The sequence below is a fragment of the Pituophis catenifer genome, unplaced genomic scaffold, assembly GCF_029215685.1.
Source record: "Pituophis catenifer annectens isolate HBS135680 unplaced genomic scaffold, rPitCat1.0.hap2 SCAF_1, whole genome shotgun sequence".
Classification (NCBI taxonomy): domain Eukaryota; kingdom Metazoa; phylum Chordata; class Lepidosauria; order Squamata; family Colubridae; genus Pituophis; species Pituophis catenifer.
Genome location: NW_027256881.1, coordinates 247,931,409 through 247,948,008, shown reverse-complemented (window position 1 = coordinate 247,948,008; position 16,600 = coordinate 247,931,409). Strand labels below are relative to the sequence as shown.

The 16,600-nt window shown below is 39.4% G+C and overlaps 1 protein-coding gene across 1 annotated transcript in view; it reads right to left on the bottom strand.

The window, feature by feature from the left end:
• The window catches only part of CD81 (CD81 molecule), a 73,081-nt gene that overhangs the window by 22,859 nt on the left and 33,622 nt on the right, over positions 1-16,600 (bottom strand). The window contains exon 2 of the mRNA XM_070933292.1: positions 14,538-14,652. Coding sequence (XP_070789393.1) covers positions 14,538-14,652 — 115 coding nt within the window. The remainder of the gene's footprint in view (positions 1-14,537; positions 14,653-16,600) is intronic.

Sequence of the window (16,600 nt, the reverse complement as noted above, 5' to 3'; positions counted from 1 at the left end):
AAATGGTTACAAATCACTTTTTTCAGTGCTGTTGTAACTTCGAATGGTCACTAAATGAACTGCTGTAAGTCAAGGGCTACCTGTATTTTTACATTTCAAGCTCATTTAGATCCACTTGTTTGAAAGCTAACAATACTTTCAAGGAATAGAAGTGGACAAAGATACAGCTTGATGTAGCCTTTTCTCTTTGGTTTATGACATATGACTTGCCCATTCATTTCTTTGGTTCTATTAGTATCCTTTTAAAAAGAGCCAGTTTACTGTAGTTATTAAGTGAGTTCTGATCCCACCTTAGGCACAAAGGCAGCTGGGTGACCTTAGGCCAGTCACTCCCTCTCAGCCCTAGGAAGAAGGAAATGGCAAACAACTTATGAAATTTTTCCAAAGAAACTGCAGGGACTTGCCAAGCAGTTGTCAAGATGCACTCACTTGAAGGTGCATTTTTTTTTTTTAAAAAGCATCCTTTTGCACAATAGCTCAGAGGTTAAAGACAGCCCCGGTTTGAGATCCAAGCTCCACGCAACTGGGTGAGCTCCTGTTACTTGCCCCTGCTCCTGCCCATCTAGCAGTTTGAAGGAATGCAAATGCAAGTAGATTAATAGGTACCACTCAATGGCTCTTGAAACAGAGATGAGCAGCGCCCCCTATAGTTGGCAATGACTAGTGGAATAAAATCCACAGAGACTCCTTTACCTTTACTCATGAGTAAAGAAAAATCAATGAATTGCAAAGGCTGCAACATTTCATTTGTTTTTAAAATCTCATGCATTACATTTTATTTCATCTTCCTCTAACACCTTTTCTTATTTTGGGTGGATGTGATAGGATTTACATTCCCAGAAATCTGAGGAGCTCTAGGATGAATTAAAGTTTTCTCACTGGAAGGCATCAGCACAACAATTCTGCCAAATTTTCAGCATAGCTTGCAAAAAGCAAAAAGGGGGAGAAGTGGATAGGATGCAACATAATGGGAAGAGAGAAAGAGAGATCTGATCACTTAATGGCAGTCAGGAAGTAATAAAATAATTGAGAAGCTATTGGGAGTAGAGCCAGAATTTTTCTGAAATACAGACAAATAGCCTTTATTGAGTTTGTCCCTAACAGCAGAGCCAAGCAGACAACTGGAGACTAATAAAATGAGACCATTTTGTGCAGTTTAATTTAAAACACAAACAATAGCATAACACCCAAGCATATAGTGACCTTCTACATCAGACATTATTTGAGCAAATCAAAAGAGAGTGTTATAGATTTTTAATAGTGTTATATTTTCTTAGCTTTCAAATATATGTTCAAGCTTCTCTTGGCATTCAATCAAATCTATCTACCTATCTATCATTAAGCAAATTTATATATCCATCCAACTCACAGATAGCTGACTCAGGATGGCTTACAAAATTTAAAAAACCCATCATATAATAAAAATCCACAATGACCCCTCCCATGGCAGCAACTACACAGTCATCTCTTTAGAAGAAACCAGACAGTCCTTTCTGTGGCACCAATTCCCTGAAACCTGTATTGTGTAATTATTTAACACTATCATCTTATTAGTGAGTAAGAAGCATCTGAATTAGCTCAAATCCGCTTCCCAAAACCTGGTACTCTTCAGATATATTGGACTAAAACGCCACATAGTTATGAATCAAATGATTCTAGACAGAGAGTTATTACAAAATCATTAAGCTGGAGAATGCTGAAATAATTCAGAACTATAGCCAAAACAATAAAATGGAAAACAAAACAAAACAGAAGCTGGTAAAGTAGGCAACAGATGCCTCATTAGAAATGTGTGAGAGGCATTGCCTTTCTCTGACTGCCCTTTCATCCCCTTAATCTTGTCAAAAAAGAAAGAGCTACCATTAAGGGGAAGTTTGGGAGAATATTGTTCTTATTCTCATGCAACATTCTTTCAACTTTTGTTTTAGAAAGATAAGAAAATGTAAAGTTGCGGGAGAGGAAGTGTAATTTGCTTCTGATTTCTTGTTAAGATTGTGGAACCTATGTGGCAAATTCAGCAAATGGTTCTGATCTCCAACCATCACTAAATGGTTTATTGGTATTTAGAAACCGTATAAGGTAGCTGCCATTAAACCTATAGATGATAGATAGATAGATAGATAGATAGATAGATAGATAGATAGATAGATAGATAGATAGATAGATTTTGACATTTATTTGCCGCCCATCTCATTTCAAAGCAACTCTTTGAGGGCAGCTTACAACATTAACAGAAACACATTTAAATCATCAAATATAAATACATAGATGTAAGCCTCGTCCTAAAAAGGACTCAAAAGTGTGAAAGAGAATTTTTCTGGTATCTAAAAGAATATATCTATCAAGAAATCAGTTCATGTGGCAATGGGGACCGCCATCCCTAGTCAATGCTATATGGTGCCATATGGTGTCAATCTTTTATGATCGCACACTATATGACCGCTTCGCTTGGCAGTGGAAATTCTGGCCCCAATTAGCACTGCTAATTGAGAACTACCTGTAGCTAAAGTCAAAAGGGACATGTCTCTTTTAACTGCTGGTTTTGCTCACATTGCTATTATGTCAACTCTTATCATGTGAATTAGTGGCTGGCAAAAAAGAGTGGTGGAAAGCCCCTAATGCTTTCTCTTTCCCAAGAATGTATTTCAATGAACTCATGATATAATATATCACAGAAGTGAGTACACCCCCTCACATTTTGTAACCATCTGAACCAAATAAGTTTATCTTGGTCTCATCAGACCACAGGCCATGGTTCCAGAAATCCATGTCCTTAGTCTGCTTGTTTACAGCAAACCATTTGTGGGCTTTCTTTTTTTTTTTTTAATTTAATTTGTATACCGCCCTTCTCCCAGAAGGGACTCAGGGCGGTGAACAGCCAAAATTAAAAATACATACAATACAAAAGTTAAGATAATTAAAAAGAATTAAATCATTGGCTTCCCAATTTAAAACCCCCAAGTCTATAAAATTTAAAATCCCAATTAAGAACCATTTAGGCTAGGCCGGCTTGGTGGAATAAATAAGTCTTCAGGGCCTTACGGAAGGTCCGGAGGTCCGGGATCAATCGTATTCCAGGAGGCAGCTCGTTCCACAGGGCAGGTGCCCCCACAGAGAAGGCTCTCCCCCTGGGGGCCGCCAGCTGACATTGCCTGACCGATGGCACCCTGAGGAGGCCCTCTCTGTGAGAGCGTATTGGCCGGTGGGAGGCTATCGGTAGCAGCAGGCGGTCTCGCAAATATCCTGGCCCTAAGCCATGGAGTGCTTTAAAGATGAGAACCAATACCTTAAAGCACACCCGGAAGACCACCGGGAGCCAATGCAGCTTGCGCAGGAGAGGTGTTACATGGGAGCGCCACGTCGCTCCCATAATCACCCGCACGGCTGCATTCTGCACCAGCTGGAGCCTCCGGGTGCTCCTCAAGGGGAGCCCCATGTAGAGAGCGTTGCAGTAGTCCAGGCGTGATGTGACGAGGGCATGAGTGACCGTGCACAAGGAGTCCCGATCCAGAAAGGGGTGCAACTGTCATATCAGGCGGACCTGATAAAAAGCCCCCCTGGCCACGGCCATCATATGCTCTTCTAAAGACAGCCGTGTGTCCAGGAGGACACCCAAGTTGCGAGCCCCCTCTGTGGGGGTCAGTGACTCGCCCCCCACAGAGGGGGCTTTCTTGTGCATCATCTTTAGAAGAGGATTCCTTCTGGGACGACAGCCTTGCAGACCAATTTGATGCAGCGTGCAGCGTATGGTCTGAGCACTGACAGGCTGACCCCATCCCCACCCCTTCAACCTCTGCAGCAATGCTGGCAGCACTCATACGTCTATTTCCCAAAGCCAACCTCTGGATATGACGCTGACCACGGGCACTCAACTTCTTTGGTTGACCATGATGAGGGCTGTTCTGAGTGGAACCTGTCCTGTTAAACCACTGTATGGTTTTGGCCACCGTGCTGCACCTTAGTTTCAGGGTCTTGGCAATCTTCTTACAGCCTAGGCCATCTTTATGTAGAGCAACAATTCATTTTTTCAGATCCTCAGAGAGGTGCCATGTTGAACTTCCAGTGACCAGTATGAGAGAATGAGAGCGATAACACCAAATTTAACACACCTGCTCCCCCTTCACACCTGAGACTTTGTACCACTAATGCATCACATGACACCAGGGAAGGAAAACGGCTACTTGGGCCCCATTTGGACATTATCACTTAGGAGTGTACTCACTTTTGTTGCCAGCAGTTTAGACATTAATGGATGTGTATTGTGTTATTTTGAGGGGACAGCACATTTACACTGTTATACAAGCTGTATACTCACTACTTTACATTGCAGCCAAGTGCCATTTCTTCAGTGTTGTCACATGAAAAGATATATTTACAAAATGTGAGGGAGTGTACTCACTTCTATGATATACTGTACATCTGCTGCAACACTAACCAATCCACCTATAAGAAAGGTCTCTTGTGGTTTTAGGGTTACTAGCAGTGAATGACTAAGATATGCCCTGATCAGACAAAAGCCTTTTCTGTAGGCAAAATAGAGCTGTTATCAACAGCCCATCCAGTTACCCTTATGTTTTTGGATGTCATATCAAACTGAAAACAGACATCTAACGATGTTCACACTGTGATCACGGGTATAATCGGCAGCTACTAACTTATTTAGTAATTTACCAGGATGAGTGCCAGCATTTGTTTATTTAAAATATACGTATGCTTGCCTATTTTAAAACACAACTCACAGCAACAATAAAAGTCCTGAACTATAAAAACCATAAAACAGTAAAACCCCAACCAAAACCCCAGCACTTCAACAGCTGAATGCCCCAACAACCAACCCCAAACTTCCCCCACTCTAACCCTTAATGGTATGTGGGAATGACCTCAAGAAAAAGGAAGAAGACCCACAGTCTAGTAATGCTGTGATAAAAGGCAGGTCAGTCTGCAGATGGGGGAAAAGAAGCATTTTCACAAGAGACCTTCCCTAGTTTTCCAGAAACTAAAAAAGAGAGGAAGGGAGAAATACAAGATTCTGCTTAATGTATCCTTACAGTAGAAATAATACTTTTGTTCCTGGTTGTACTTCTTTTCTGGATAATTCCAGTGTTTGGGTATAAAGTTATGTCTTGATGGCCTTCTGAAAGGCTAAAGGGGGGGAGGTGTTTGCCAGATGAATTATGGTAGGAGGGTGTTCCATAATGTAGGAGCAGCCATGGAAAACTCTCAGGCAATTCCCAATCAAAGTAGGAAATGCCTAGAGAAATGCCAGAATTCTCTTGTGGTATTGCTGTTTTCTGTGGTTTAAGTTAAGCTCTTACAAAATGTTGAGCAAGGGAACAGAGAAAAGGCCTCTTGAGCAAGAACAGCCAAGCATAAACTCCCCACCCCTGGCTAGAGTTTCCAAACTAAATTTTGCTTCTGAAGGTTGCCTAAATAAATATGCAGCACAGCTCAGGGAAAAAAAATGCTTTGAATGCCAGGAATGGAAGCCCCATCCTTGGCTCTCTTTCTTCATTTGGAAAGAGTATGAAATGAGATGGAACAACATCGGCAGCTAACACTGTAACTATAGAATCTAGTGTGTGAATGGTAAATGATCTTATTCAGTTCACGTCAGTTCAAAGTATTTTGTTATGGGTCACAGATGTTTTAAACACACACTGTACCTGCAGGACAAATGTTAACTGTACCACTTCAGCTCCACATACAGGATATCTAAAAATATTTTATATACCAAGTAAACAGCTTCACTTCCTTAAATTGAGTCATAGTAACAGAGTTTGGAGAATGTACCAAGTTTACAGAGAGATAACTAAGGCAAAGGGTATCTCTGTACGGCAGAAACTGTTGCCCATGGGTTGGCTCCACATCTCCCTGCTCCCCACCTACCGTATTTTTCGGAGTATAAGAAGCACCTTCCCCCCCCCAAAAGAGGAGGTGGAAATTTAGGTGCGTCTTATAATGTAGGCCCGCCCACCCACTGGCCCACATCCTTTGGCCTCTGCCTCTCAGCAGTTACCTCCTTGGAAGCAAACAGCAAGAAAAAACAGCTCCTTTCAGCTTTAGCACAGCCTAATTAGCACAAGTTGATTGGATCAGCCTCCCGACTGATTGCTCTCAGCTGTTTTGCACAGGGTTCTGCTGCTTGCTGCAAAGAGGTAAATTGCTGGAGCAGATTTTTTTTCCTTGTGCTAATCAAACTATGCTGAAAACGAAAATGAAAGTAAAGCAGGCTGTTTGCTGCAATGAGGCAAAATTGCTCAGAGGCAGATTTCTTTTTCTTCTTTTCCTCACCAAAAAAGGTAGCTGCATCTTATACTCCCAAAAATACTGAAGTTACAATGTGCCAGGAATCATATCATTAGCTAATTTTTTTTTAACACTGAAGCTCTGTGGTGAAAAAAATCATCCCATTGCCAGGAACTTTTGCCTCATCCTGACTTTAGGCTCTCCTACTCCTTCTAGATCAGGGAGTCCCAAACTTTATTTTATTTATGTATTTGTATCTTACCTTTATTATTATTATTTTTTACAAAGAACTCAATGTAGCGAACATATCCAACACTTCCTCCTCCTATTTTCCACACTACAACAATCCTGTGCGGTGGGTTGGGCTGAGAAAGAGATTGGCCCAAGATCACCTAAATGGCATTCATGGCAAAGGCAGGATTAGAACTCATGGTCTCCTGCTTTCTGGCCTGATGCCTTAGCTACTAGACCAATTGGTTTTCTTTTTGCCATCACATTTGCCTTTAGTGTCCCATAGGTGCTTTTTCAAGAGGCAACTGGACTTTGTTTTTTCTTTGAAGATGTTTCCCTTCTCATCCAAGAAGCTTCTTCAGCTCTGACAGGATAGTGGGGAATGGAAGGATTTTTATTCCTTGCAGTCAGCCGGTAATTTGCATCTTTTTATAGAGTTGTTGAAGCACTTGGAGGTTTATCTGTGTCCTCAGCCTCATCTGAGTAGTGCTCCTGGTTCCTGTAGTCTGCAATTTTTTCCCCTTCTGGAAATCCATTCCTACTCCCATACCATTCAAAGGGTGTTCATCCCAAATTGTATAGCTAAGTCTGTAGAGATTCTCAGACTTAAGGATTCAAAAAAGGTCCACAAGAAAGATACATTGAGGTACTTTTGAGGTACAAATTGGGAAATTTTGTTCTAGAGGGTAAGCCACAGACTTTTCACTCTCGCATCTGTCAGCGGTTTCTAAATTGTTCAGAAGGAAAGCACCTTGAAAGTTTTGTAGCTGTCCCTTCTTTGCAAACGTTCAGACTTTTCCAAGATACAAAGCATCACATGCAAGAGTCACCTTTATCGGGTAGATGCGCAACATATAAATTTAATAAAATAAATAAATAAGAACAGGAGATCTAAGGGTAGTTTTTCTATAAAGTATGAGTTCTTTCATAGAATTTCTTTGCACATTTCATGTACAAGATTCATACTTGCCAAATAAAAAAGCATTACAGAGAGATAACAATTCTCATATCACACACTTATCACCTGTGAGTAGAGCATGGAAGTTTTCATTTTCCTGCTTTGCTACTTAGCTCTGCTAAGAGCTCCAGTCTACCTTCTGGAGAGGACTGCTCCTCTGATTTCTTGAAATTCTTGATCACCTTCACCAGTAGCAAGTGTGTGCCACACTGCTAAGCATGGCAATTAGCAGATGCACTAAGCACAAGTCTATAGTTGGAGCAGAGTTAGCCACAGATGTGGCTATAACTAAAGGCCATTCCTATCCATCTGGAAGGGAGCAAGAACTTTCCATGGGGTTGGAAACATCTCTGGAATTTGTGGTCATTTGCTGTCTGTCCTGAAGAACTGCTTGGTTTCATATTGATAAATTCCCAGGACAGCAGATGCAAAATGAACAAATACGTAATATCAAAATACAGTCTTCTTTAAGGACCTCTATTTTTCTTTGCTTTTATTTAATTTTGCAATGGGTTGATTCTGCTGCTTTTCTCATAAGCTTAACTCTCTGCAAACATCCCTCTTTTTATTGGTTCTAAGGTTATATCCCATAGGAAAAAATGTTTATGGGACGTATTTCTATTAAATCCTTCACAATCGAGGGGTAAAACAACATTTTTTAAAAAAGCAAAAATAACAAAGGTAAAAAGCAGTATAAAACAAAAGGAAAGGAAAACTGGGTGTGAGGATACAGAAGTTGCAAAAGAAAGATTAAATATTGGCTGTGGATCTGAATTAGAGGTTAAATTATAGTCTAAAATTCTATTCTTTCTCAGATCAATTCATAACTAACTTCATTCACATACATACACACACAAATTTGCAAAACAAATATATAACTTGGCTAAGATGAAAAGTTAAACCTCAAAGTCAGACCTATGAGAAGATCATAATATATTGAGCTACAAGTAACATGGTTTGGTAAAGATGGAGAGAGAGTCAAGGTTGAGGTTTTAATACCCCACAATTATGTCAAGGCATGAAGGAAACATACATCAAGAAAAATTAACAGAATTTGTATTCTGTTCTGAGAACCAAATGCTACATATATTTGATCAAAAAACGAGAAAATTTACTGGACAAGATACCTATCACTGGGGCGTTTGTTTGCTTTCAAATTAAATGGAAAACATGTATATTTACTTTATTTATAGCAAGGCAGCAAATTCAATTACAGTAATTTGTTTAAAGTTATTAAATAGAAAACCTTATTTTGCATTTGATACATTAGTCTAGGGCTGTGTCAGACCTTTGAAGTAGTCCAGATAAGAAGCACAACCATGAATACTAAAATTACTCATTGTAAGGTTGCAGAGGCAGTCTTGCAAGTCTGAAAGTAGCTCCCCTCTCCCTCATTTTTACTCTCCCCAAATCTAAGAAGGGTTATTTCTGAAACACTCTTTCTACCCCCCAACCCACTTTAGACTCAAATTTTGTTTATCAGATCATTATGTAGGCTGCAGTTCTTCCTCCTGTCTCACAAGGTCATTAATTAACAAAAGAAGATGACAAGGCTAGCAGGAAAAAAAATTGAAACCTTAAGATGGAATGGTTTGTACTGTACTACTGAAACTCAACATTTCTTAGAATTGAGGTTTATCAGTTGTTTCAGCACTTGTTTTCAACTGAACAGAAATTTCACAGTAGGGCAGAATATTTCAAAATGCTTGAAGGATGGTTGAAACAGACCATTTCAGGCATTAAGCAGCTCACTCTGAATGTGAAATAGTGCCAGTTCATACACTGAATTAGCTTCAATTCACTTGTCTACTGTTCTGGTTTTATTGTTTATTTATTTATTATTTATAAATAATAAATTTGATGTTTACATATCAAGGTTGTAATTATTACTTATTCTCAACTTTTTTAATATTGTAATTTTTAATATGTTGTTGCCTTGGAATAACTCAGTTTTGAAAAGTAATATACCAATGTATAAATAAGCATAATATTGGAATTTTCTTCCTAAAATAAGCAAAGAAATTTGTCCTGCTCTATATCTATGGAGATTCTCAGTCATCCAGGTCATGGTTGTCCCAAAGGTGCTTTTTCAAGAGGCAACTGGATTTTCTGATTTTTCTTTGAAGACGTTTCTCTTCTCATTCACTTGGATGAGAAGCAAAACGTCTTCAAAGAAAAACCAGAAAGTCCAGTTGCCTCTTGAGTTGTCCTGCTCTAGATATCTCATAATTTCAGGTTGCAGATTGTTTGATATTTGGATCCTAGCACTGTTACAAGGGAGATGCTTCTCTCCCCCCCTCCCATTCCTCCATTTCCTATTGCTGAATGTTTGTCTCTGCTTCAGTTCCAGAAGCTCTTATTTTCTTTTCACTGACAGTAACCAGGCTCTACAGCCTGGAGGCCCAGCCAGAGAAGGAACAGAGAGCGAACCCTCCCCCTCCCTTTCCTAATATGGAAAGAAATATATAGCTGCTTCACTTATCTTCCCAAGGCGGAATGAAAGCTGCTGGAGAACAAACAGAGATAAAGAGGATGGAGAGGGAGAAATCTTTTTACATCTCTTCTAGGAAGCAAGGAACTCCAGTTCAGAGAAGGGAGATGAAATAATCCAGGCCTAAACCCAGCCAAGAATTTACACCCAAGAGGCCTATTTTTTGAGGTCCTTTGTGACTACCTGTTGCATCCCACTCCTCAGGCAGTCAACCCCCAAGTGCTGCCTGTAGTCTAAACTTTGGTAAATGTGACTGCAACAGGCAATTCTTTCTCGATGATTGGCTCCTTGCCATGTTCTGCTCCTCCAAAAACCTTGGGAGACGTTTCTACACATTCTATCATCAAGCTTTTTAAAGACTGGCCAGGACAGGCCACAGCTGTTCTGGAATAGAAAGACCCAAGTCCATTCAGTTACTTTGTCACCCGATACATAGGCATCAAAAGTACAATAAAATAATAAATCACCTTCTAGTCTTTGATGAAATAACCAAGTGGCTTCTAAGGAAACTGCCTTGTTTTTTTTTCTGGCTCTGAGCACTTTCTGGGTGCAAATTCTAAGAGTTATCTAATTAAAAGACTCTGTTAGAACTTTTGGATGAATTCAGCAGAGTGACTACAATCCTGGAAATCTCAACTTTTATTTTAAGATGTTTTTTGGGGGTGGTGACGGGATGGAGGATCATGTTAGTTGGCAGTTTCTACAAAATAAGCAAAGGAAGTCTCTAGAGATGTGCGATTAGGACTGTGGTATGAGGAAAAGAACTTAAGCATAATTATCACCCACATTTTAAATGGCTACTGTTTCTGCCATTTCATTTATACTTTGGACACGTATTTCCTCATTCCTCATCTCCCAAAGAAATCAAACACCATATGTTATATATTGGAAACTTTCTCCTTACAAATTATATATAGAAACTGTTAAAAATTTGGCATAAAGCACACCAGTGTAAAAAATAATAATAAATCTATGTATTTTTTTAAAATGAGTTCCAATCACTAGGATGTTTCTTAGATAAGGCAGCTTTACTTTCCAATGTGACTGAAAAACATCTGAGAGATATGATGTAAAGAATATGGGGCAGAAGTGACTAATGCAGCAATGTGCTCAAGGAGTAGCCCTTTTTTTCCTCCAGGAAGCAGGAAAATTACAATGAGAAGAATTTGGAGCAAGCCAGGTGTAGCAAAAATCCCAGTTGTATATCATGAATGATCTGGGAAAATGGCTTTGGAGCAGGTGTAGAAAAGGCATGGTTATTAAAAGGAAATGACAAATATCTTAAGGAATCTAAGCAGAACTGTCTAAAAATATTGCTTAAACAGCCAAATATAGACTGCTTCAAAAGGAAAAAAAAAAAAAGGATGGATAGGTTTTCCAGATGCCTAGCTTTACCATTTAATAAGGTGCCTTCAAGTCACTGTTGACTCCTAGCAACTGCCTGGACTAGTTCCTGCAATCTTCTTGGCAAGTGGTTTTCAGAAGTGTCTTGCCTTGCCTTTTTCCTATGGCTAGGAGGAAGTGACTGGCCCAAGGTCATCCAGCAGGCTGTGTGCCTAAGGCAGTAGTAGAACTCATGTAGAGTAGAACTCATGGCCTTCCAGTTTTTAGTCTGGTGTCTTAATTTTAATTTTATGACCTTTTTTGCCATGGTTGTTAGTGAATCACCGCAGTTAAATGAATGTGATCATTTGTGCTTTTAATAGGCTGTACACCGCCCTGAGTCCTCCAGGAGAAGGGCGGTATAGAAATAAAATTATTATTATTATCATCATTAAGCAAATCCGCTTTCTATCATTAACTTTGTCTGTCAGAAATTGGCTGGGAAGGTTACAAATGGTGATCACATGACCCCAGGACAGTGAAGCTATCATAAATACATGCCAGGTGCTAAGCACCTGAATTCTGATCATATGATAACGAGGATACTGCAATGGTCGTGAAAACCAGTCATAAGTCACTTTTTCAGTGCTATTGTAACTTTGAGCAGTTATTAAACGAATAATTGTAAATTCTGTATTAGTTTTATTTACTCTTACTTTGAATCAGAAAACAGAATGCTGGGTGTTTAACTGAGTGCTTGCTTCTCCCCAGCAAAATTGGCAGAAATATCTAAGTAACCTACTAAGAAGGTCACAGCATAACTTACATTCAGCTTCACAACAGTTTGATTTTTCTTACAAGACTTCCCTTTTCTCAAACTAAAGATAAAAAGTAAAAGTTTCCCCTTTCCAGTTGTGTCTGACTCTAGGGGGTGGCACTCATCTCTGTTTCTTAGCCAAGGGAGCCAGTGTTTTAAAAGACATTTCCATGGTTATGTGGCCAACATGACTATATACTGAGACACATGGAACGCCCACACAGTAAGGCCTGAGTTTTCAGAAATAGCTCTGCTATGCTCACCTACCACACCCTCTGTGTCCTATTTTGGTTATGGTGAGTGACTTGCTCATGAATGTGTCTCATTTACCACTACCATCACATGCCATGATCTCAGATTCAAATCTTCTTCCTCCTGCTCTTCATCCTCAGGTTCAGAGAAGTGCAGGCTGGCTATCTTAAATGTTAGCACCAACTCTTGCAATAGTACATCACTAATGAAGGGAAATATTTTGTAGCTCGGGGTTGGAATGAGAGATCCTTGGTGGTCTCTGAGCTTGGTTGTTTCTTACAGATGTTTCATTACAGGTAACATCATCAGTGCTAGTCCTGGTTGACTAGCACTAATGAGGTTACCTAGTTTGGGTAATGAAACATCTGCAAGAAAACAACCAAGCTCAGAGAGCACTAAGGACCCCACAATACATCACTTTTGATAGCTCATTTTTAGGAACTCCCACTCACCTTGGGTTCCTTTTCCACTAATTTCTCTTGCCAAAAATCATGCTTATTGTTTTATTAAAACCTGATTTGCTATACAAGCTCTCCAACAGCCATAGCAAAAAATGGCCATGGAGGCACAGAACCCTTCTGCTAGATGAGAGGGGGCTGTCCTGCAGTGTGGCAATTGGCGTTGCTAACCTCCCTCATCCATGTGACAAAGATTGTTTCCAAAGACAATCTTTTGTCTGCCAAGGAAAATACTACTTTTGTGTTAGATCATCTTGTTTTCAGCCTAGCTCAGCAGCAGGCTGACAATGAAACTGAGGTTCTCCTGTGAGAAAAGGTCTTCCACCTGGGATAAGAGGGGCTTTTACAGCTGAGGAAAGGTGTCTGTGTGAATGAGCCCTCAGCTTTTCACATGGGTAATCAATCTCTCTCGGGACAAACTCCTTGTATCATGCAGGTCAGCACACAATTCCTGGTATACAGCTCTTTCTTGATCTTTCACTTCTATTGTCTTTTTCTCTTTTTGAACTCACTGGCAAACTCCTATTAGATCAGGAAGTGGTTCATTTGGTCCCAGTTGCAATTTAGCCTCAAAATACATAAATTTCCCTGAGATTTTCAGTTATGCCAGTTTTTGGGATAAAACCTTACATTCTAGAAGAAAACAGAACATTCTGGCAACAAAACATTCTATCTTGCACATAACTAGTTCTGACACTAATCAGTGAAACACTGAGACTCAAGAGGTCATTTTTCTATTGTTATCCTCTTTGTTTAGGGAAAAGACAACTTGGACCAATGGGTAGTGAACAGCAATAAGAACAATGAAAAGTTAAACATTAAGAATGAGCCACTTGATAGTATAAGCAACTCAACTGTGGAATAAGGCTGTCTTGAAATGTGGAATCTCTTTTCATAAGTATTTTTGGGCTGCAATGGGATGAATTGCAGACAGGTGTGATGGCCTAACAGTGAAGATGCTCACCTCCCTCTCGGAAGGTTAAGAGTTCTATCCTAGGTAGAGACAGATGTTTCTCTCTCAGGACGCTAAGAGAAAATATCCATGTAAGCGTCAGGAAGGGCATCCAGCCAGCTTCCATTTAGTTGCTCTGACCCTAACCAGAATTAAGGGGTTACAGGGTTGTACAAAGAAAAAAAAAGTAGGATGAACAGCTATCAGATTTGCAATAATGATGTCATGGATTTAAATGGATGACCTGTGAAAATCTATCCAGTTATGAATTGTTGGTTTGCTCTTATATTTTATTTTGCTGTGGCTGACTTTGGAGGTGGGTGGGGTGGGGTGGGCCATCAGAAAGATACATCCTATTCTTTTATTCTTCTTGTGCCAGTATGAAATGTGTTAACTCACAATGGAGATAACTGGAGATTGAGTGGGCTCCAATTCTTGTTACCCTTTGACAAAGCATTGGAGGTCTATCTCTTTTCCTAGTCATTTGGGCCAGTGAGTGGGGTCAATTGTTTATCTTTGAGCATGGATATATATCTATGCATATGTGTTGTATTAGATGATGGTTTGTGTTTTAATTTAGTAAGCTGCCCAAAATAACTTGTGTGAAATGGGCAACTATAAAAATATTATAAACAAATACATAGATGTTAAGCAAGGAAGTAAGACTTTTTTTCTTCCAAAACCCAGTGATAGTCAGTTGCAGAGGCTCCATAGATGCAAAGGAAAAAAAAAATAACACCAAACAATTTTGTGTTTGTTTCCTTCCCATTATGTTAGAAACTCTAGTTACATAGCTTTTTTTATCTTACCAATGTAGAATGTGTTAGGAGCGGGCTGGTCTTCTAGTGATGACTGCAAAATGAGCGAGGTTTGTGAATCATGACGAATCCATAATCCGACACCAAGAATGATCCCTCCTGCCAGCTGAAAAGAAATGAGGGGTGGGGGGGAGGAAGAAAGCAGATAAGTACTTCAGGTATCCCATCAAATAAATGGAAAGGTGTTCATACTATAAACACTTCATTAAAATATGACAAATAGTGTATATAGAAATCTACATTCTGAAAAAAATAACCAATCATCATATCCATAAAAAACAACTGACTTATAAAATTAAGATTAAAAGAAATCCCATACTTACACATCATTTTATACTTACCTATACTTTCCGGCTTCATTATTTTTATAAATAACTCAAATCAGTGCGCATAACTAATACTCCTTCCTCCTCCTATTTTCCCCACAACAACCCTATGTGATGAATTCAGATAAGAGAGAGTGTCCAAAGTCACCCAGCCACTTTTATTTTAAGGCAGGCCTACAGATAGGCCTGAATTCTTGATTTGCAACTCACTTAGCAGCCGGCACTGAAAAAGGTGACTTATGATTGTTTTTCATACTTAGGACTATTGCAGCATCCCCCATGATCACTTGATCAACATTTGGACCCTTGGCAATTGATTCATATTTATGACTGTTACACTGGCTACGGCAGGGGTGGGCAAATGTGGCCCTTTTACGACCTGTGGACTTCAACTCCCAGAATTCCTGAGACAGCCAAGCTGTCTCAGGAATTCTAGGAGTTGAAGTCCACAGGTCGTAAAAGGGCCACATTTGCCCACCCCTGGCCTAGGGTCATGTGATCACCTTTTGCAACCTTCTGGCAAACAGAGTCAATGGGGAAACCATATTCACTTAACAATTGGGTTCCTAATTTAACAACTGCAGTGATTCATTTAATTGTGGCAGGAAAGATTGTAAAATGAGGCAAAATTCATTTAACTGTCTTGTTTAGCAATATAAAATGTAAGTTCAATTGTGGTGGTTAAATTGAGGATTACCTGTACTGTAGAACTCACAGCTTCCTGCTTTCTAGCCTGGGGACTTAACCACTGGACCAAACTGGTTCGAATATAATTATGAAGAAATACTTTGATAGAAGCCTATCTTGGTGACTTCTTGCTTTTGTATTAGTGAACATTAATCCAATTGTCAAGAGACATTTAAGTACCCTTCACCAATTTCAATTTACTTATGGATGACAGCGAACAACCACACCCATATGACTTCAGAAAGGCTAAGCAAGCTTGGACCTGATCACTCCTTGAATAGGAGACTACCAAGCAATTATAAGAAGTTGAAAAGTCATCCTGAAAGAGGGCAATGGCAAACCACTTCCATATTCTTCACAACAATACGTGAATGATTTTTATGCAGGCAGAGGAATCAAGCTTGACATAAATACATTATATTTATGCTTGCTTTAAGCAATTAATACAGAGATTAAAGTGGTATAGACATTTGATAAAAGAGGCTCTACAGGCCTTCTGGCATAATTTTTTAAAGCATTTATTTGGCAGGAATTGCCATGCCGCCCAGATTTCTGTGAAGCCGATTCCATCAGCAATAAACTGCCCAACAGAATAAAACTTGCAGTGCAAATAGGGTTTATTTCCCCACCTCTCATTTCTGACTAGCATTTGCCCTGTCTTACAATCAAGTAAGTATTATATATGGATGCTGGATGGATAAGACTATGTTCCACATTTATTTTTCTTCCCTGTTCCTATATACATGTTTATATTGTTTTTAATCTATTGATTTTATTGTATACCTTTCTTTCAGAAAATTTTGCACAGGAAACTGTAAAATAAATAAATTTAAAAAATCCTTTTTAATCAATTATCTGTGAATTACAAACCACCTGATTTCACCTTTTTATAGGAAGAGGCCCAGCGGTTTTTGAACTGAGGTCAATGCCTATGCCTACAAGTTACACAAAGCTCTGCTAACATATTTAACAATCAGTAAATAGTTTAACTATTTAGCTAATATTTAACTATGACTACTGTAGGGTACTAGACTTGAAGAG